Below are 23,633 nucleotides of genomic sequence, written 5' to 3' on the forward strand. Positions count from 1 at the left end.
GCGTTAATCTATGTCACGGAACAAGCAGTTTACATCTGGGTTCAAATGGCTAACACAATGCCATTGCCATTACCTGTTAATTTTCATTCCAAATCCCATCCCGATTCACGGGATTTGGAGCTACATTTAATCCTGCATCTACTACTCAAGAGTCAAAGTGCATAGACACTTGAATTCCATTAAGAATATCCCACACCAGTTTATTCGGGGAACATGTTTTATTTCATGCCAGAACTCTGCAACCCTGATAAAAGCAGGTGTACATTAATCAACTACCTCATCAATCTCTTCTGAAATTTCAGAAACTACTTCTGTAAGTAGATATTACAGTGTCTAGAAAACCAGTGTTACCATTCTTCAATTGTACATCACCAACCAAGCCGAAAGTAAAAACCGCATTTTAGGTACTTGAAAACATAATCTCTATGTGCCTTTATTTACACAAAAGCAGTGAATCAATTATTCTCTGACCAGAAACTCACACAGGGAAAAAAATAAATGAATAATTTAGTCAAGGTCTGAATCAGATCTGTGTAAGTCAATCTCCTTAATAACCTTCTTCAGAGAACGATTTTCAGATAACTCTTTCAGACAACACTTGCAGTGTTGGTAGGAGCTGTATAATTAAACATCACTACTTTGCTTAAGGATACCATGTTTTCTGTAGTATAAGCAAGGATGTGGCACGATAAAGCCACAACCTTGAAAGAAGACACCATTTTAAAAAAGATGACCAGAAGAGTTTCAATGAAATGTAACAAAAACAAGACATTAAAAATGAGCATAGCATGGAGACATCTTTTCTAGTTCACCAGCATCACTGTTCTACTTCGAGAGAGAATGAAGAGTAATCAGCAGGGTCTTTAGACACTCTCGAAAACATGAAATGCCATCCCAAAGGCATCTGACATGTAGCAAAACAAGACACTTGTCTTAGGATATTAGAAAAAATGGCTAGGATATGTTGGCTTTCTACCCAAAGGAGAAAATATAGGAAACATAGAAATGAAGAGTTTCTAAGAAAAAAAAAGGTATTATTATAGAATGCTATTTATTAAAACATTCTTGCTGCTTGAATGAAAGAAAAGATTTAGTTACAACATAAGCCAGGAAGTTTGAGAGAAACAAGAGGGTGAAAGCCTTTTCACAGTTTTTATACTATTTAAGAATCTGTAAGAGGCTTCGCAATCTACTTTTTTGAAAGGACCCCAGTCTACACTACATTTCTGGATTTTTATTTATCATTAGGGAAAAATGTACCTGCAGTTTTATCCTCCATAAATATGTCGAAGGCAATTCTCCCGACAGGACCGGCGTCTGCAGGGGAGCGCTCATGCTGGGGCACAGGGGCGCTGCTGAAAGTGTCCAGCATGACAGTCCTCTGGTCAGCAGAGCCTGAGATAAGGACATTGTCGATGGCCCAATCATTCTGATCCAGGCCGTCGTGTCTTGGCTGCCACCAGCGGAAGCGAGTAGCAATCTCTTTAGCATCAGGAGGGAGAAGGATATTTACAAATCTGTGAGAAAATGATGGGGGTGAGGGAGGGAAATTGTGTCAAACATCTCATGTGAGTAAAAGATTTACAACAAGAGATAAGATGTTACAATCATGTGGTGGGTGGGGGGAAGATATGAGATAAAATTTAAAAAATTTTAAATTTAATTTAAAAATTAAAATTTTATTTTAATTTAAAAATTAATTAAAATTTTAAAATTTTAGTTTTTAAAAACCATAATAAACCGGTTTGAGTTTATGAGGGTCCAGGAGTCCCTAAATTGGGGAAAAGGAATGTGAACGAATTCGAGAATTCTGGAACTACCTACTTATTCTAACTGTCCCTGGTAGGCCTTAAAGGAATTTTACCATTTTCTGCTTGCCGCGGGGCATCTCTAGATCTGTGGGCCTAGGGATATGCACTTTGGTAGACATAAGCCAAGACTAACTTTTTTTTCTGTCTCCTACAGGTTGGTTTCCTCTCTTCCTTCCCCTGGCACCTGGATTTCATTCTACTTCCATGAGTATCAGCAATTTGCTTAGATTTTAGACACTGGGATTGTCGCAGGACATTTGGGCTCCCCGCTTGATAGCAGGTTTTTTTGTAATTACTTTACCAGTTGCCTGTAGTTTGACATTGGCTTTGTCTTTATGTTTCATTGAAAACAATGTATTAAGAAATACTAAATAAGAACCATGTGCTAAGAAGCCCAGTATGCTGTCCCCAACCCAGTCACTAAGAACAGACATGAACAAATCTGACTCCATACTCCAATATGAATCATAACCAGCTAGACATGAGGTCTCAAATACCCCTTAATCGCAATTATGCATTTAAAGCCCAAGAATGTATCAAACCCTTTTGAACTTGTATTCACAACCATGAAGTTGGCTGGGGAAAATAATTTCCTGTGGTTTAATCTCCTTTGCATAAATTCCCATCTTTTTATCCATGCTAATTTACCCTCCTTAACTTTTAAATGCTGCCTCTTAGTGTTAGTGTGCCAAGACAGGGCCAGTAAGCTCAAATTCATCCTGTGAAGAACCCTTAAGTTGAGGACTTTGATGGTGGCCCTTTTAGTTTTTGTCTTTCACACTGAAAAGGGTTCATTATTTTAGTTTTATTTACATAGTATCTCCTTGTTGGTTTTATTTTTCCTCCCTTTTTTCTCTTTTATGTCTTTCTTGAGGTATAGAGACCAGAATAGTAGGCCATATTCCAGATGGGGACCAATCAAGATCCACTCAAATTGAGGATGCTTTTGGTTGGATTTTCAGTCCTTGAATTTTAAATATTTTTAGGACTATGTCCTTATTTTGTGAACCCTAAGACCAAGATGCATTTTGTGTACCAAAGGGTACACAAGGAAAGTGTAGACTGTGAATCCTAGATCCTTACCTGTATAGTTACTGGCACTCTGGAGACCATCAATGCTTAGGCAAATAATCTTTTCCAAAGTTTATTTCCCCATGCATTTCAATTTTGAAGTTCATCTGCACCTCTTCTTGCCCCCTTTTTGTATGCTCACCTTGTAAGATCTTTCTATAACTTATCTGCATTGATTTGGCATGTTTAACATTTTATTTTAATTAATTAATTAATTGATTTAAAGATTTTATTTATTTATTTGACAGAGAGAGACAGCCAGCGAGAGAGGGAACACAAGCAGGGGGAGTGGGAGAGAAAGAAGCAGGCTCCTAGCGGAGAAGCCTGATGTGGGGCTCGATCCCGGAACGCTGGGATCACGCCCTGAGCCAAAGGCAGATGCTTAATGACTGTGCCACCCAGGTGCCCCGGCATGTTTAACGTTTTAAAGTGCATCAAATAATATCAGAAATCTATCTGCTTCTGGAGGGACATACAACCAGACTTCTTTACCCAGAGCAATGACCTTTATCTTTTTTTTCTTTCCTGTTTTGTTTTTTTTTTTTAAGATTTTATTTATTCATTTGACAGAGATAGAGACAGCCAGCGAGACAGGGAACACAAGCAGGGGGAGTGGAAGAGGAAGAAGCAGGCTTCTGGCAGAGGAGCCTGATGCGGGGCTCGATCCCAGAATGCCGGAATCACGCCCTGAGCCGAAGGCAGACGCTTAACGACTAAGCCACCCAGGCTCCCCTTCTATCCTATTTCTAAATTAGTTTCCTTTCTCTGATAAATCCTTAACTACATTTTACAAACCTTTGGAGTGAAAATTTATCTAACTAAGGCTGTCGAAAGTTTAAATAAATTATGACCACTGTTCCTACTTTGGTCAATTTTTTTCTCCCCAAGAGAAGTAAAATAGATCAGATAGTTATGTTTATATCCTATTAACTTCCTTCTCTCTGTATATTATGCTAATTGTTCAGGAACTCATAGCTGACAGTCTTTATAACTTTCTTCATAAAGACTAAGGAAAGGTTTACTTGGCTTATCTATTATTGTCTACTAATAGATGAGCATGTTTTTTGCACTATTACTCTGTGTTCCTCTTAGCTTCTCTGGATTCCTTTATTGGTGTCCAACTTTAATGCAAGTGCAGGATTTAAAACGTTTGCTTGTGGCTGGCATTTTCTCAACTGCCATTTTCCCCTTCTTCCTTCATAATAGAAGCCCATCTTTTTAGCGAGGTGAACAGTCACCCAGAGTAAAGATGGTATGTCCAGACTCCCTTGGATCTGGGTGTGTTTCTGTGACTAAGTTCTGATTACTGAAATGTGAATGGAAATAGGGGCAACTGTTAGGAAGTGTCCTTAAAGAGAGACAGCACGCCCCTCTTGCCCATTCTCCCTCCTGCCTGCGGAAATGTGGAGGAGCCAGAGTCACCCTTTTGGGCCACGAGGTAGAGGTCATGTATTGAATGTGGCAAAAGTATCAGGTAGAAGGAAGCCGGGTCTGGTGCTTGTGCAGCCGCTGTAACAGCCCTGGGCTACTTTCTTCTGGATCTAATTTATACAAGAGAGGAAAAAACCCTTTTGTTTAAGTTACTTGGGGTTTTCTGTTATTCACAACTGAACCTCTTCTTAACAGATACATTGAATTTAAATGACCATCTATAAGATTCTTTAACTGTTTTTATTTTACCTAATTTTTATTCTAATTTTTAGCACCAAGGGATTATCTATGTTTTGTCTTCCTTTTGGGGTGCTTTTAATTATTCTATGTGTTTTGATTGGGCCGTGTTCATTCCTCCTTTCCCTTCACCTCTCTTCCCCTCTGCTCTGCTCTTGCCTCTCCTCCAACCTTCTTTCTCTGTTACTCTCTTCTCCTTCCACTTTAATAAATATGCTCTTTTGTTTTTTAAGATCTTTTTAACTTTTCTCATTGGTCATATTGATTGCTTTTTGCCCTTTGACAATATGTATATTTAGGTGACTCACACATTGTGTCTGTTAAACCCATTGTGAGGGTTTTCAAATAAGTAATTAAAAAATAGGCTCTAGGATTCTAAAGGATATTTACATTTTATTGTGTGTATTTCCAAGTCCTCAATTCTCTAAAATGGAATGAACACTATATAAATAAATAAATAAATAAACAAACAAATAAATAAATAAATCATCTTCCAGTTTCTATTTTCCCAAAATGTCGTTGAAATTAATTGCCATATATTCGTTAATTCACATGGGTTTTTGCACAGGGTCTATTCATGACTGGCAGTGTGATAGCATATTTTACTTTATTCTGGAATTAAAAAACTAGCTGTTCTTAAAATAAGACCCCCAATCAGCTGCTTATCCATCTCAGAAACCTTATCTTTATGGATCTCTACCAATGGGTATGGTTCGAGGTTCCCTGCAGTCCCCGTGATTGAAGCTGGCAGACCTCATCAGCCATCTTTGCTCAATGTACTCATTATTAAAGATAAAGTAGAATACAAACCCAGGTTTACTGTATTGATCATAGAAAATTTCCATTAGTAGGTTCCAGGTAATGCCTCCGTTGACAGAATATTCCAGGAGAACACCTTGGTTACGGTTGTTCGGTGTAATCAGGCATCCGTACATGAAGTAAAATTGGATAAATTCGGCATTGGTGAGGTTCAGATCCACGGTGACTAGCAGTCGACTGCAACCCTAAGGGAGAAAAGCAGAATCCAACAAAACAGTGATAAAGAATCATATTGCAGGTTAGAGGTTTTCTCTGGCTTCCATCCTCTTTATATTTCTTTTGTAATACAAGTTCCATGGTATTGTAATTCTGGTGTTTGGATCATCTCTCGCATTAGCCTAGCTCCCAGCATGGCCTCTAGCACAAAGCAGGTACTCAGCAAATATTTGCTAAACTGTGAGATTTCATTATTAGAAATTACTTACAAAGGACGATGTATTCTAAGGAGATTCTCTTTTGTTTTCTTATAAGCAATAGGAGAGCTGAAATTAAAGTAACTGTTCTGTTTTATTAAACTGTTTCCGGTTATTCATAGGCATTTTTAGATTTTTTAAAAGGTAATAGCTATTAATAAAAGAACATGTTGAGATAACTATTTTAATATGAAATTTAAAAATGACTACATCTAAGAATTTCATACAATTTAATTATTAATTAGAGATAATAGTAATGATTTTTATTTAAATGTTTATAGCTGATTTTAGTGTCATCTATACTAATTTATTAGTGTAGATAGACAGATAGAACATATCCGGAAAACTAGGCCTTTTCAGTTCTATCTACGCTAGGAAGAGTATTGTAAACACTGCATTCTTAGCATTGAGGATTATAGAAATCCTGTATTACTGTTGGCTAAAACACTGAATAGAAATAATACACTTTATTGGCACAAACGCAAATTCTAAGATAGGGAATGGTAGGGAAATAAAAACCTGACAATGAAGTTGTAATTTTTTAAAAATTAAATTGCTTAAGACGGGTATTTAGTTATGGTATTGAAAAAATTCTATTTCTAAACATTTCGTCTTTGGCAGTAATCAGAATGACCATAAAATTTCTCAAAGAAATTTTTTGTAAAGATTTTATATATTTATGAGAGAGAGAGAGAGAGAGAAAGAGAGAGCACAGAGAGAGAGGGAGAAGCAGACTCCCCACTGAGCAGAGAGCCTGATGCAGGGCTGGATCTCAGGACCGTGAGATCATGACCTAAGCTGAAGGCAGACGCTTATCCTACTGAGCCGCCCAGGTGCCCCATCAAAAAAATTTTCTACCATTGCTGCTGTCATTCACAAAATAATTTGCTATAAATAAAAATATCTAGTCGTTACTGACAATTATTCTTTCTTTGATAATTTGGAGAGAGAATTAAGTGTTGTTAATAAATTCAGGAAACACTGAAGCTCATTTTCCTGATTTTTGGCTCCTTAAATCCCAAATTTGTTGCAAGCTCAAGAGTTTTCAATTAGAGCATCATCCAGATGCAAGACGCTAGCACACTGGGCAAGCACTCTCCTGGATGAAAATTCATTTAAGTCCTTTTTAAATGTGTACTTACATATGCCTTGTGCTGATACTACCTTGCATAATTAAGTGGTCTCAACTGATTTGTGATGGGAAAATGTTGGAAATAATTAGTATTTTCTGATTTGTATGAAGTTGCAAGTTCACATCAGGGTTGTGCATTTAGAGTGTCTAATTCTGCATCTTGATTTGTCAATTAAACTTTAAAAGAGACTCAACTCTTTTGGGGGAAACTCAGAGGATGCAGAAATGAATAACCAGTAGCCAAATACTCACCCCGCTGAAATGGAGAGCCATTCCCGAAGCCACAGCACCACACACAGTACTTAGTTTCCCTCCGTTCACAGTCAACCAGTTCTGGCTGGATGGAGCTCTATTGAAGTTGTCTTTGAGTTGGGTTGGAAGGGAGATCTCGGGCTCATCACAGTATAGGCCACCCCACTGCTCGTCACAGCTGGGTATGGAGAAAAGAAAGGAAAAAGTCAACATTAAACAAAACCTCCACAATCGTGTTCTCAAATTAGTGAAGACAGCTGCTATTCCTAGTCCAGGATGATGAAAGCTTACTTATCTTCACAGAGCTTTCCAGAATTCATCTGCTTTTCTTAACAGTGCTTGCTTTAGGTTAGAAATAATCTGTGAATTAAGTGCCCCTAGGCATTCCTAAGGTAGTGACTTGGGCTTACAGGGAAAGAAGCAACTTCAAAGAATTTACTAGAGCCCTGTCTCTACATGACACAGCTCTAGAAAGCTGATAAGAAATTGTGGCTACCAAACTGAATTGGTAGGTCGTAATAACTTAGGAAATTGGTCTTTTCAAAGAGGTTTTGGGTCAATTAGGAATCCAAGATGCCATGTTCCAAAGGGCAGTGGGTACTTCGGGTAGCATCTGCCATCTCTGACCGAAGGACGGACCTCCCTGTTCGATGTGGGAGGAAATGTGAATGTAGGACTGGCGGCTCTGGGGTTTCAGAGGTCATTCTGGATATGGGCTAGAATCACTAACCAAAGAAAAGACCTCCCAGGTGTTCGGAGATTAGCAGAGAAGGGGGTATGAATTCCCTATCAACATCTTCATTCATACTATCCTATCAAACTGTAAAATCTTTGAAAATAAAGTACAAAGGCCTGTAGAACACAAGACACACACACACACACACACACACACACACACACACACACGCACACACACGCACACGCACATGCACACACACGGACACTTTATTTAGATCCTTCCAAAGATGCTAAGGCTCTCTAAGTAAAATACTAGGCCTTTCTGTTGATGGTAAGTTGAATAGGCATTTAAAAACTTTCTTATGCAAACCACACGGGAATACCAATTCAACCACAAGTAACACATTATCTATTACATATATTCAGGCCTAAGTGAGAAAAATACTTATGACATATTACTTTTGGTCAGAATATACTAAATTCCTGAACCTCTTCTAATGTCCTTTTCTGGGCTCAGGTGTATCTCATGAGCACAGAAGGAAATAAAATACAGTTGATGATAATTCACCTTTCTCTTGACAAGATGGCTATTGTTCAGTTTCTAACCTCTAAGCAAGAAGGAAGATACAATATCCATAAACTCCTCAGTTAGCTCAATATCAGATTCCAAGAGAAATGTACGACCGATGGCAGCTTTGGAGTGATTACAAATCCAGTTTTGGAAAAATCTCCTGGCTAGAATGTGAGTCAGGATCTTCCTATGGAAGGAAGAAGAAACAATGTACTTACATACAGCTTCCCTGGATGCACCTTCCGTGGCCACCACACATATCTATACAGCCGTCCCCGATGTAGACATTATCTATGGCCCATGTCTGCTGCTTGTCGAAAGGAGCTGGTTGATGCCAACGGAAACGAGTGGCTTGGGACCTTTGAAGAACAAGAGAATTATAATGAAGGATGCAGTGGAAAAGAAAATGTGTTCTGGTATATGTGAACAAGCGCGTGGAAGGCTGTAACAAAAATGCGGACACAATTGAGGAAGACACAAAAAGATGGAAAAACATTTCATGCTCATGGATCGGAAGAATTAACATAGTTAAAATGTCCATGCTACCCAGAGCAATCTACACTTTCAATGCTATCCTGATCAAAATACTGATGACATTTTTCAAAGAGCTGGAACAAATAGTCCTTAAATTTGTATGGAACCAGAAAAGGCCCCAAATCGCCAAGGAACTGTTGAAAAGGAAAAACAAAGCTGGGGGCATCACAATGCCGGATTTCGAGCTGTACTACAAAGCTGTGATCACAAAGACAGCATGATACTGGCACAAAAACAGACACATAGACCAATGGAACAGAATAGAGAGCCCAGAAATGGACCCTCGGCTCTTTGGGCAACTAATCTTCGATAAAGCAGGAAAAAACATCCGGTGGAAAAAAGACAGTCTCTTCAATAAATGGTGCTGGGATAACTGGACAGCTACATGCAAAAGAATGAAACTTGACCACTCTCTCACACCACACACAAAGATAAACTCCAAATGGATGAAAGACCTCGATGTGAGACAGGAATCCATCAAAATCCTAGAGGAGAACATAGGCAGCAACCTCTACGACATCGGCCAAAGCAACCTTTTTCATGACACATCTCCAAAGGCAAGAGAAACAAAAGATAAAATGAACCTGTGGGACTTCATCAAGAAAAAAAGCTTCTGCACAGCCAAGGAAACAGTCAGAAAAACTAAGAGGCAGCCCACGGAATGGGAGAATATATTTGCAAATGATGCTACAGATAAAAGACTGGTATCCAAGATCTACAAAGAACTTCTCAAACTCAATACGCGAGAAACAAATAAACAAATCATAAAATGGGCAGAAGATATGAACAGACACTTTTCCAATGATGACATACAAATGGCTAACAGACACATGAAAAAATGTTCAAAATCATTAGCCATCAGGGAAATTCAAATCAAAACCACACTAAGATACCACCTCACGCCAGTTAGAATGGCAAAAATTGACAAGGCAAGAAACAACAATTGCTGGAGAGGATGTGGAGAGAGGGGATCCCTCCTACATTGTTGGTGGGAATGCAAGTTGGTACAGCCACTCTGGAAAACAGTGTGGAGGTCCCTTAAAAAGTTAAAAATTGAGCTACCCTATGACCCAGCCATTGCACTACTGGGTATCTACCCCAAAGATACAGACGTAGTGAAGAGAAGGGCCATATGCACCCTGATGTTCATAGCAGCATTGTCCATAATAGCTAAATCGTGGAAGGAACCGAGATGCCCTTCAACAGATGAATGGATTAAGAAGTTGTGGTCCATATATACAATGGAATATTACTCAGCTATCAGAAAGAACGAGTTCTCAACATTTGCTGCAACATGGACGGCACTGGAGGAGATAATGCTAAGTGAAATAAGTCAAGCAGAGAAAGACAGTTATCATATGATTTCTCTCATCTATGGAACATAAGAACTAGGAAGATCGGTAGGGGAAGAAGGGGATAAAGAAAGGGGGGTAATCAGAAGGGGGAATGAAGCATGAGAGACTATGGACTCTGGGAAACAAACTGAGGGCCTCAGAGGGGAGGGGGCAGGGGAATGGGATAGACCGGTGATGGGTATTAAGGAGGGCACGTATTGCATGGTGCACTGGGTGTTATACGCAACTAATGAATCATCGAACTTTACATCGGAAACTGGGGATGTACTGTATGGTGACCAACATAATATAATAAAAAAACATTAAAAAAAAAAGAAAGGGGGGTAATCAGAAGGGGGAATGAAGCATGAGAGACTATGGACTATGAGAAACAAACTAAGGGCTTCAGAGGGGAGGGAGGTGGGGGAATGGGATAGACTGGTGATGGGTATTAAGGAGGGCACGTACTGCATGGTGCACTGGGTGTTATACGCAACTAATGGATCATCGAACTTTACATCAGAAACCAGGGATGTACTGTATGGTGACTAACATAATATAATAAAAAAAACACATTAAAATAAAAAAATAAAAAAATAAAAAAATGCGGGTACATCCCTAACTCATGTTCTGAGAAAAGCATTCATTATTGCAATTGGCTATGCAAAACTTTGACTAACAAACACCAGATCAACCTGAACTGCAACAGCCTGAGAATATATTCGGGATGATCTTTCTGAGCCTTGTAAAAACAGACCAGAACAGAAACTCAAACTATCCTGACCAGTAGCCTAGGGAACATCGAGCCCTCAATTTTGTGGGGGCACCATTCTGGAGTGACACCAGGGCTGCTGCTAAGTTATATTTGTAAATTAGGGAAAGATGCCTGTGTGGGAGCTGCCCCAACCGCTCTGCATTTGACTCAGAAAGCAGGATATGGGCTCATTTTCAACTCCTACGTGCTCCTGAAGATGAGACACTTTTGCACAGTGGGCATACTGGTCTACCTCACACAGCATTCGTGTGGAATTCTCACAATGAAAGTCTGAAGAAGACAGTAAGAGTGTAACTCAGAGGGATCAATAAAACCCTAGGTAACTGGATGGAGAAAAGAGAGAGGGTAGTAAGTCCAGGCTTATTTTATATTAATTCAAATGCAATATAAATAAAATCAAAACAGAGATTCTCCCATTCCAGGAGCAGAAATCTATTTGCTCATTTGCACAGTTTTAGGAAGTGTCTTGTTCAGAAACACAAATAAACTTATGTTTTCAGAGACACTAGATGGCAGTAAATCCAAGCAGTGCCCAAGGCTCAAGTGATCATGAACATTCAGAAACCCGTAGATGAAATAATTAGCCAAAGCAAGTTTTGTCTTACGGATTCATTTTTTAAAAGATTTTATTTTTTAAAGTCATCTCCACACCCAGCCTGAGGCTCAAACTCACGGCCCTGAGATCAAGAGTCTCACACTCCATCAAGTGAGCCAGCCTGGCACCCCTGTTTTATGGGTTCACATACTTATGTCATGACGTGTCACAACACTCTTTCCCATCTTGTGCCTGTGTTTTCTTCCTCTCTCTGCCTGGTTACCCCTATGTGTGCCTCAGGTCTCGGAGGCAGTCTTAGGTCCTCAGAGAAATTTTCTTTTGGGTCCCTTTAAAAAAATCATGTTTATTCCAGAGCAAACTCTTCTTTTCCTTTTATAGTATGTATCACAACTGTAGTTATATATTTATTTGCATATGTAATTCTTTAATGTCTGACTGCTCCTCAGAAGAATAAGTTACAAGAGAACAGCGCTAATTCCCTTTTTTTTTTCAACATTAGACCCTCACTGCACAGTGCCTAGCACTTAGTAGGTGCTTATATAGGTACAGGCAGTTAAGGGACACCTGGGTGGCTCAGTCAGTTGGGCGTCTGACTCCTGATTTTGCTTCAGGTCATGCCCCTGGGGTCGTGAAATCCAGTTCCATGTCATGCTCTGCACTCAGTGCAGTCTGTCTGAAATTCTTTCCCCCTCTTTCTCCCTCCCCCTCTGCTCCTACTCTTGCTTGCCTGCAATCTCTCTTTCAAAAAAATTAAAATCTTTAAAAAAAAGGTGCAGGGAGTTGGTATCCAGGGGCCACCATTCTCACAGTAAGCAGGGAGAAGATGCTCCCCTGGGTTTGTGCAAGTCAGTGGTTGTGCTGTTCAGTTAATTCTTTTTTTTTTTTTAAGATTTATTTATTTATTTGAGAGAGAGAGCACTCAGGCCTGAGCAGGATGGAAGGTAGGAGGAAGAGAAGGACACAGGGGGAGGGAGAGGGACAAGCAGACTTTGCTCACTGAGCATGTAGACGACCCAGGGCTCAATCTCATGACCCTGAGATCATGACCTGAGTCAAAATCAAGAGTCGGACGCTTAACCAACTGAGCCACCAAAGCACCCCTGCTCAGTTACTTCTTAAGGATGAAACCTATTAACAGTTATGCCTGTTTACATGCAGCAACATTTTATAAATAACATAGTGGAATATCATATCTCCATAGCACATGGTTACTTGGATTCTAATAACAAGTCAACACTTATGTTCTTATTTTTTCTGACTATAAACTTCTGAAGGGCATTCCTTCAGGGAATACTGCTTCGTATCTCCAGTGCTTATAAAGGATAGGCAAGTAATCTTTGTTCCCCTAATGTTTTATCATGCTCCATCAAAGCCTTTATCACCTTTTATTCAGAGGGCTTATTTATGTATAGTTTCCTCTGTTGGATTATTCTCCTTCTTTATCATTTTATTGTTGGTGACACCTACATATAGGACTTTGTAAACATTTACTGAAAGAACAGTAAGTTGACAGCAATAAAGATGGCCAGTTAGAATCAAATAAGAGATGACTTTAGGGTGGGTGGGCAGGGACCGGGGGTCAGCGCTGGAGGGCACAATGATTTGATGGCTGTCAAAGGGGGAGTAGAACTCCCAGCAGTTGAGAGGTGGCATGAGCTGCCTAGCAGGGGGTGGCTTTCTGAACGTTGGTTGTGTTGAATCACAGTCTGGGCAGCCATTTAACAGAGAGACTGTAGAGAAGATTTAAGAGCCAGACGCATTGTTGGGGTTGATAGCTTTTATGGGGACTTCCAACCATGACATGTTCAGTTTGTACAACTCTGTGGCATTCCACAGAAAAGGAAACAGTGGGAGACCATGTGCAGAATGTACTAAAACCAGAGTTGGCCACTAAGAGTACAGATATTTAAGGACGCTAATCTGTACTCTGGCACTAGTCAGTCCTATGTCCGTGGTGCATAATTTAACATAAATAATGAGGGGATTAACTTAGAGGATTTCTAGGGCCCTGTCTCAAATGCGATGATTTTATATTCTTGGGAATAACTGCACTTACTAATTATGTACCCACAAAACAGGGGTAAATACACTATCCAATATTATCTAATAAGAAAAGGAAACACTTTCACTAAGGGGATGAATTGAAATATAAGTTGCAAAATGAAGGTCTGGAAGTTGAATTTCTAGGACTTTTTATACCTAGCCCTGTCACAACTTTTCTGTATAAAGGGGCCAAATCATTTATGTTTACGTGCTGACACTTCCCCATCTGTAAAACTACGAAAATGCTACTTTCCACCTCACAAGGGTGTTGTGAAAATTAATTAGCTTGTGTTTACCAAGACCAGAGAGTGTCTTGGTGAAGTCCCTTGGCAGGTGTCATCATTTATCCTGAAGCTTCCTTATAATGACAGCCACCACCAGCTGCTGCTTCTTGGAGTTGGGGGGAAAATGGCCCCAGAGCATATTTCTCCTTTTCCATATCCTTGAAATGTCTCCCTTTGCTTCTTTTCTGAATTTATATCATTTCCTCTCCATCAAGTGCACATAGTAAGTGCTCCATAAGTGTTGTTTAATAATTGAATGTCCATTGCTATGAAGTTAAAAAATGTTACCCTCAATAGTGTTCCTTCCATCTCTGCTCTCCCAGGGAACCTTTCCCCACACTGCCTCCACACCTTTTAATAGGTTTCTATACACATTTCTGAGTCTTTGTAGCTACTCTTTTTTCCAGGACTGCTCTGTCTACCTATGAAGTCCTTATTGTCATCGTCATCACCAGGAGAAAAAGCCCTTTGATAGGAACCATACAGAACTTTAAAAAAACATTTTCGTTCTTCCTTGATGCTTCCTTTACTCTCAGAAATACATAAAATATTTAGGACTAGTAAATATAGCCAACTCTCTTACTCCCAATGAAGAAGTTGAAGCTCGGTGCCCTAAGTCACAGTGATTCACTCATGAAACTGAGAGAAGGCAAGAATCTCTTGGTTCATTACTATAATGTACTCTCAATGAGTAAACCCTTCAAAACTACCTCAGCCTGCACAAAATCATCCTATCCCTACCATGACCCCTAAATATGAGCAGTTGTTTAGCTATGGATTGTATGTGTTGTTGCTGTGTGTACACCCAAATCTATTTATCCTGACTTGGCAAGTTAACGTCATAGCTGAAGCCCTTGGCCCTCTGTGTCTAGTTAGAGGCTCTGCAATGCCCCATTTCAAAATGTGTCCTATATTTCCCTTGGCAGCCAAGGTTCTGCCTTTCTATTGGAAAAAAATTTCCTCTATGAGCCTATTTTTCTGCGTCAGACAAAAGTAGAGAATATCTCCAGGGGAGATAACGGCTGATAAGTGCGTTTCAACATCATTAGTCATTAGAGAAATGCGAATCAAAACCAAAATGAGATACAACTTCCTACCCACTAGTGGTTGTAATAAAAAAAAGACAGCAGGGGGCGCCTGGGTGGCACAGCGGTTAAGCGTCTGCCTTCGGCTCAGGGCGTGATCCCGGCGTTATGGGATCGAGCCCCACATCAGGCTCTTCTGCTATGAGCTTGCTTCTTCCTCTCCCACTCCCCCTGCTTGTGTTCCCTCTCTCGCTGGCTGTCTCTATCTCTGTCAAATAAATAAATAAAATCTTTAAAAAAAAAAAAAAAGACAGCAATAACAAGTGTTGACCAGGACGCGGAGCAATCTGAACCTTCATACACTGCCGGTGGGTATGCAAACTAGTGTGGCTGCTGGGCAGAACAGGTTGCTTGTTTCTCAAAATGTTTAACAAAGAGTCACCCTATGACCCAGCAATCCCACTGGTAGGTGTATACCTGGGAGGAAGCATAGATGAGCACAGCTGAACAGAGTGGACTCATGGGTCACAGCCCATGACCTACAGAGAAGAGCTAGAGGAAAAAGTGGGCACTAGAGAGGAGGCCTGAACTTTGGTACCAGGAGTGTGAATGAATTACTTATGGCTAGGGGCTCTACAGGGACGGGCCATCGGCCAGGGGATCCCTCCTCCGGGGGAGATCCTCATGAAGAAGACACTGAAGTATGAACAAAAGAAGGAAGTTGAGTTTTGAGGTGGAAATGAGAAGATGACTCTTAGAAACTTCTCTGTACAACTGACTCATTTCATAGGTCTAAGGACTGCCAGTCAAGGAGGGTGCCTCCATGGCTTCTTAGTGTAGAACTGGCTCCAGAACTATTATCTCCTGCTGGAGCTGATGTGTTACTGAGAAACCTGGTTGTCTTGAATGGCAGGTAAAGCCTCGAAAACCACGGATTTCACAGCTAGCTGGGGGTACTTAATTTAGGCATCCCAGACCTTTTGGTAGAAAATTCCCTCAATGATTATAATTAACACTAGGGATTTGTAGGACACTGAACGACTGTAACATTTTGGGATTTCTTAGGTAACATTAACCTGCCCATGAAAGAATATATACTGTCATTTAATTTTCCTTTCTTTTAAATTTCTTACAAAACACTGGGGTCTGAGAGGAGAAAGTGTTTGGACAACAGGTTATGACCCCAAACAAATGTGATAAAGGTAAGGTATCTTTATAAAGTGACCTAGATCCTTCACGATACCTCTCTGGATCTAGGGTGGAAAGCACGTTACAGAGTTAGCAATAGAAGAATTTAAACAAGCCACCCCACATGGCCTTTCTTCCTTCTTTGATAGAGAACAAATGGAGAGCTTTGGTACAATCCTGCTTCAGCCACTGACTGTGTGTCTACGGGGAAAATCATATAACTTCTCTGTGTCTTAGTCTTCATCTGAAAAGGATAACAGGGAGACCTCAAGGTTAAAGAAAACTTAAGAGAGATGTCAACCAGTTATATTGATTTGTATCCTAATTTGAAAAAAAGAATAAAATGTTTTATGAGACAAACAGGGACATTTGAATACTGAATACTAAGTAAATATTGAATAAGAATATACTGAATAAGAAATTGTTGTTAATTTTTAGGTGGGATAATGGTATCATAGTTATGTTTTTTAAAGTCCTCTTTTAGAGATACATACTAAAATATTTACACTTGAAATGACGTGTCTGGGAATTGCTTCAAAATAGGGGGTCCAGAGTGAGTGGTGCTATTGAAGATACAAGGCTGGTCATAAATCAATAATAGTTGAAGCTGCATGATGATTATATTGAAATATCATTTGCTATTTTCTTAAATTTTGTATGTTTAGATTTTAAATAAATAAATGTGAGCCAAAAATAATCTGTGGTCCCTTCAAACTCAGAGTAAAATTTTGATTCGAGGATTACAAAGAAAAGAAAATGGTTATCCTTGTTTTGGTAAATAAGGGTTTATTATTTTTGCTGATAATTATAATTAGTAATGATAATAAAAAACTACAGTGTCCTGAGTAGACCTACCAAGAACATCAAATACATTGGACCATCCTTCAAATAAAAGGAATTTCCTATAATTTATAAAATGCCTTCTCAATGGAGAATGACTTATATTTGTTAAAGCAATCTTAAGCATCCATACATAGCAATATGTACAAAGCACCCCCAAATCTCAAATTCTCTAATAAAACTTGGGCAACAAGGTTGACAACTGAGAACGCTTAGCTGGAATGCAGAATTTCTGTAAGTAGTTTTATTCTTCATTGTAGTGGAAATGGAACTATGTTTTGTCTTAACGTAATGTGAAAATATTGATATATTCAGTATGTGAAAATCCATAGTACCATGGTCTATACCAGACAAAACTGTTTTATGTTCTGTTGTCCTGAAAGACCAACATGAATTTGGTAAAGTAATAGCAATGATGTTCAAAGTATCAAAATGATGCATGAGAAAATGGATATGGAAGAGAAGTCTAAGGCTTCCTTGACCTGATTGAAAATGTTTAACAAGATGTTCAGTAATATGAATGCTTGCAAAAAGTCTTTTAAAAGATACTGGAAAATTGGAAGTAACAATGGAGATAAATAGTACCAAGGCAAGTTTGAAGAATCTCTTCTTTAAAAAATGAACTTGTAATTCCTGTGAATATTTCTCCACGACAAACCCAATAAATACTATACATAGTTATTTGGTTTTCTTAGCATAAGATCTTCTCTTTGGTGTTATAGTTGGGATTATCACAGAAGAATATCCTCCCTCCCTAAGTCTGTTTACCTGAAAAACGGTAAACCCAACCCCATCCCGTTCTTTCAATCCTTCCACAATCTTTTTGCCCTTTCTTGTGCGTATCACTTGTCCTGTAAACTTCCTGCAAACGTGAAGTAGTGTCCATGCTGTGGCTGAAACCACCTGGCTTCCAAAGCGTTGTAGTTAATCTTTAAAGACAGTGGTATCAGCCAGGTCATTAGGGCTGGTAGGAGGGAATGGATCATCTTCAAACTGTGACTTAAAATAGCCAAGTCACACCTGAGCCTTCCAGTGGCAGCACCCCCTTCATTCCCCCTTTCTCAGTGGATTTGAGTTACCTGCCCTTCTGTTGACTCACCCTGGTTCTCAGGTGACATTTCAAGAACTGATGCTACTTGAGCCACATGTTATTTTTAGATCTGGGGTTAGCGAATAGGAGGAGGCAGATTCAGATGAGGGGCTATGAAATGGATTTTGGCATCTTTGTATTTTTTTTTTCAGCCTCTTTCAAGATCTCCTGCTTTCTCCCTTCCTAGTTCTTCTAGGACCATATCTCTTAGGCAAGCAATAAAAATGTAGGACTAATGTAGCAGTTAAGCCCATGGGCTCGGGGGCCAGACAAGCTGTATTTATTTCCAGTATCTTACTGAAACTGTTCTTTTGAAGGTCACTGACTATCTCCTTATTGAAAAATCTAGCAAATTTATTGTGAAACTTCTTTCTTCATTAGTCTCAGCAGCGTATGTCACTGATGGTGACTTCTTCCTGCTTGACACTGTATTCTCACTTGCTTATGGATACCGTGCTTTTCTGATTCTTCCCCTACCTCCCCAATTGGATCTTCACGGTTTCTTTAATAACCATTTCCATTCATTCTGCTATTAAATGTAAGGATCCTTTCTTTTCTTTTTAAATACTCTCCCGTGGAGAGCTGACAGTTTTATGGCACTGCCTATCACCTCTACGCTCTTGCCTCCAAGGTTGATCATCTTTCCCTGGGCTCTGACCTTCACAACTCTGTCAAATGGATGTCTTCATTTGTATTTCCAGTCATCACATTGAATTTGGCGTCATTTGGTTAAGGTTGTCACACTGTCCCTCCTGGAGTCAACTGTAGCTTTCTAACTACTCTCTCGGGCTTCAAACTTTAGAGTCATTTCTTGATGTGTGCAGTGGAGAAGAAGCCAGTGAGTTTTATCAATTCTTTCCTTGAAATGTCCTGTAATATCCGTCTCATCCCCTCCTTGTTAGCTGTAGCCTAACTTGTTACTTCATGTAAGTCATTATCACAACACCTTTGCCACTTTCTCTTACTTGAGCCTCCCTGTTTCCCGGTTGTTTTTCTTGGAAGAATATTCTCAGTTTCAAAACCCACCACAGTTCATTTTTCCAACAAGTCTAAACTCCTCTGCCTTGCTTCAGTGCTTATGATAAATTAAGCCAACTCCATGAACGAACAACTTTCCATAGCTTCCAGATATGAGCTCTCTGCCTTCATCAGCAACTCCTGGGCTCTTGCCAGGCCCATGTGTCCTGTTCACATTGTTTCCCTAATTTAGAAGGTTCTTCTTTTTACCCACCTAATTCCTAGCCATCCTTTGAGGCCAGGGCCCATCTTTTCCACGAAACCCTCTCTAACTCTGGCATTTAACACTGTCTCCCAGTACCTAAGGCATTTCTAGCCCTTTCCTCATTAAAGTGCTCACTTACACATGGCACATTTTATTTTTAAGTTGGTAACCTCCTCCAGGGCAGGAACCTGAGACAGTGTCTGACCATTACTGTGGGCTTGCTCTTGTTAAGTAAGCTTAGTAAGACTTCTTAGTCTGACTGAAGATGAAGTCTGATAATCACAAGTGTGATTATGTTGTTAACTCATAACTGTAAAGATGATTTACATTTTATAAATGTTCACAATGTTCCAAGCTCTTCCATGCACATTTATTCAATTTTTAACATGGGAAAAAGTCTCTTCATTTTTCACATGAGGACCCTGCAGCTTTGGGACATGGAATGACTTGCTTAAAAGCTCACGGGGCTGAAAAGCTGGAATTCTCCACTAAACCACAATGCTTTCCATTCGTTTTTTAATTTCCAGTAAGATCTAACTGAAGCAGTAAATATGGGAGTAATAGAGACTATGATCCTATCTACCTCAGTTTCTTTAGGTTCCAACACAGAAATGTCTGGAGCAGAGTGTGATTCTCTTGTGTTCAGTCTCAGTGCTCCCTGCCCGTGAAATGCATGGGCATCCATTCAGTTCTTCAACTCAGAAACCAGAGTCATCTTCACCATTGCCCCTACCTTCCCGTGTCCGTTTCACCATCAAACTCTTGAATTGTTTCCATTTCTCTTGAATTTCTCTACTTCCCTTCATGTCTCCAGCACCTTAGTCTAAGCTACCAGTACTCACTGCCTCTTCAAGAGTCTCCTTCCAGCTACTGTTATCCTCCCCAATTTGTTTTCCAATTAGAATAAGCTTTTCTGATGCAAATCTGACTGTGTCCCCCTATTCCCAAGCACTTTAGCAGATTTTTAAGCACTTATATGACATATCCCCAAATATTATTTTAAACTTTTTTTTTAAGATTTTATTTATTTGAGAGAGAGAGCACAGAGGGAGAGGAAGAGAGCACAGAGGGATAGGGAGAAGCAGACTCCCGCTGAACAGAGAATGCAGAGAGAGCAGATAGCAGAGAGCATGACGATGTGGGGCTCGATCCCAGCACCCTGAGATCATGACCTGAGCCGAAGTCAGACACTTAACTGACTAAGCCACCCAGGCGTCCCGACATATCCCCAAATCTTCAGTACGACCTACAATACTCTTCACGGTCTGACTCCATCTCACTCCACTTTCTCTATAGGTCGGATCCATTCTTTCAGTATCTCAGATATGCCTGCTACCTCCTACCATAGGTTGTTTTCCTTGCCTGGAACACTACTCCCCCTCCTACGCCCCCTTAACTCCTACCCATCCTTTATCTCATACACATTGTCACAGTCACTCCTCACCCCTAGTTAGCACATGGCTTTAAGCCCTCAGCATCATGTCTGTTTATAGTGAAGAGCTACAAACTGAAATTCTCAATTCTGTCCTAGTGGACAACGTACACAAAGATGTCTCAATACTTTGCAGATGTTGAGGCTATAAGTTCAACTCAAAACAAAGAAGTGCCATATTGAAAAAGTAACTGGCGGGGGCACCTGGGTGGCACAGCGGTTAAGCGTCTGCCTTCGGTTCAGGGCGTGATCCCGGTGTTATGGGATCGAGCCCCACATCAGGCTCCTCCTCTATGAGCCTGCTTCTTCCTTTCCCACTCCCCCTGCTTGTGTTCCCTCTCTCGCTGGCTGTCTCTATCCTGTCGAATAAATAAATAAAATCTTAAAAAAAAAAAAAAAGAAAAAGTAACTGGCTATTAAGGGCAGATATAGTATCGATATGCTAACTTGTGTTTGAGACAAAGTGCTCTGAGCCTGGCACATTGTTCTAATGATCTCTGGCATATGGCAGGGCACAGTAAGAGGTGGGTCTGGCTTGGCCTCCATCCACATGCATCTCTTTCTGAATTATCCAGAGGGCCTACTATAAGGCAGGATCACCTTTAAGACCACTGCATAACATGGCCTTTGAGGGTAGTACAATAAACAAACTGCAGATTTTCAATATGATAACAAGAAGAAATGGATGCTCATCAGGTTTTTCAAATGTCATTCGAAAGGGTCAAAATTCTTATGGGTATGTGCAAAAGACAATTAAAAGATAGATTAAAAGATGAAGAATAATTACCTTTCTTGAGTAGAAGACTCACGGGTATAACGACTAGCTGGAATAAATCTTAGAATGTCGTTTATTTGCAAAATGCTACCAAGTAGCTGGGTAATAATTCACAGACTTCATAAAGCCTTAGAAGACTACCGCCTTAATGGAGTGTTTTTTCTATTTTACTTATTAAGATCGCCTTAATAATTCATGCATGGCAATACCTTTAACGAGCAACAAAATCTCACGTATCTCATTTAAACTTGGCAACTCTGCTGACAGTTAATATAGTCCTGTACCTCTGAGCCAGCAATTGCAGAGGGGCCCCAGGCTGTTAGTAACTGAAACCAGCCCATTTATGATAATCTGAAGACAAGTTATGTCCTAGATGAACAGTTGAATTTTATGATCATTTGCTAGGAAGATTTATTCATTCTTCATTTGTGGGGAGGCAAGAGAACAATAATGAGCCCAAACTATAACTCCTGTTCCACATGGTAGCACTGGTCACTTTGCTTCTCTCTTAATGGCAACAACTGATTACCATTTTGTTTTTTGGAGGGGAACGGGAACTCCTATCAAGATTTTAAAGCTTCCCTATGATTAGCACCTATGTAGATAGTGAAAAGAGAGGGTTGTTAACACTATCCATTAGGCAAAGTGAATTATTCTCTGTTTTACTCAAATAAAGCATTTACCAGGCAATTTTATGAAGCCATCATCATTTCTTATAGGCACAATGCATGATGCATTCATCACTGTTTTTCATATAAAAAGAATGCTCCAGGTGATAATTCTCAAGATACTGTTGAAAATAAAATTTCAAAAGCAGACAATAATTTTAATACGTACTTACCTGTTATATTTATTTGATATGACACCACTCACTGCTATATCTACAGTAGTCTGACTGAACAGAAAGTAGACTCCATTTAAATCTATTCTGTATCCAACGTGCCTGTTTTAAATTTAAGTGAATCAAGTCGGAGATTCTCACTGATTCAGCTACTGTTTTCTTGCGTATGCCATTTTTTCAAAATATTAGTTAAATGAAAGTCAGTATAGGCCTGGCTTTTGGGAAAACACAGAACAACGTCACCATAAAAATTGGTTTCTACCCCCCCCTTTTTTTAAGAAAATAAAGTTTTAAATTATTTATTTATTTAAGTTATCTCTACACCTAACCTGGGGCTCAAACTCATGACCCTGAGATCAAGAGTTGCTTGTTCTTCCAACCAAGCCAGCTGGGTGCCCTGATTTTTTTTTTTTTTAAAGTAAGCTCTATGCTCAATGTGGGGCTTGACCTCATGATGTTAAGATCCAGAGTCTCATGCTTCACTGATTGAGCCAGGGAGGCACCCCCTATTTTGTTTATTTTTTAAAGTAAACTCTATGCCTAATGTGGGGCTCAAACTCACAGCCCTGAGATCAAAAGTCACATGCTCTACCAACTGAGCCAGCCAGGTGCCTTTGTTTTGCTTACTAATTCATGCCTGGCGATACCATCAACAAGTAACACAATCGCATGTATCTCATTTAAACTTGTCCTAAAATCCGACATGCCAAATAATATCAAATTGGGGTTCGCTACATGCAGAAGCATCCATACCTGGTATAAGGAGGGAGAGGCAGAGTGATTCTGGTCCATTTGTTGAAAGTGTCTGACACCAGGATCCGCTGCAGGTGGTAACGACTGCATTCAACATTGGTAGGTAGACAGTCCCTTACCAATGGATGCCACGATAATCCAAGATCTACCGAGTATTCCAATTCAATAGCTGGAACAGGAAACATTATTCTGAATAGAAATACATGTACGTAGACCCAGGAACCATAATTACTTATGTTTTCTTATGTTTTAATTCAAATGTCAATTTGATTGTTCCTCCGTATTTATGTTTCCTATTTCGAAATGTGTCTTGATTTTTCCGTCTGCACAATACCGGTTATTATTTTTCACTTTCCAGATTAAAATAGTTTTTCTTTTAAGAGGCTAGGATCAAGTGAAACATAAAGTAAATTTTCCTGAGCCACTCTGTATACTGAGAAACTCTCAGAACAATCATAACAAAACCATTGTTCGGGTGCAGTTAAAGCAATAGTAATGATAGATATATATTTATTGTTTAATCTAA

The 23,633-nt window shown here is 39.7% G+C and overlaps 1 protein-coding gene and 1 non-coding gene across 3 annotated transcripts in view; both read right to left on the reverse strand.

The window, feature by feature from the left end:
- RELN (reelin) overlaps nt 1-23,633 on the reverse strand; it is a 482,353-nt gene that overhangs the window by 35,918 nt on the left and 422,802 nt on the right. For both annotated transcript variants that reach the window (XM_087861166.1, XM_087861167.1), the window contains exons 46-50: nt 23,108-23,276; nt 8,634-8,774; nt 7,167-7,344; nt 5,361-5,554; nt 1,261-1,517 (exon numbers count right to left, since the gene is read on the reverse strand). In XM_087861166.1, the coding sequence (XP_087717292.1) occupies nt 1,261-1,517; nt 5,361-5,554; nt 7,167-7,344; nt 8,634-8,774; nt 23,108-23,276 (939 nt within the window). The remainder of the gene's footprint in view (nt 1-1,260; nt 1,518-5,360; nt 5,555-7,166; nt 7,345-8,633; nt 8,775-23,107; nt 23,277-23,633) is intronic.
- Nucleotides 22,892-22,964, reverse strand: TRNAK-UUU (transfer RNA lysine (anticodon UUU)). The gene has a single exon. It is a non-coding gene; the product is annotated as a tRNA-Lys (tRNA).

The sequence above is a fragment of the Ursus americanus genome, chromosome 3 (genome assembly GCF_024610735.1).
Source record: "Ursus americanus isolate L20-20 chromosome 3, mUrsAme1.1.p, whole genome shotgun sequence".
In the NCBI taxonomy this organism is placed as follows: Eukaryota; Metazoa; Chordata; class Mammalia; order Carnivora; family Ursidae; genus Ursus; species Ursus americanus.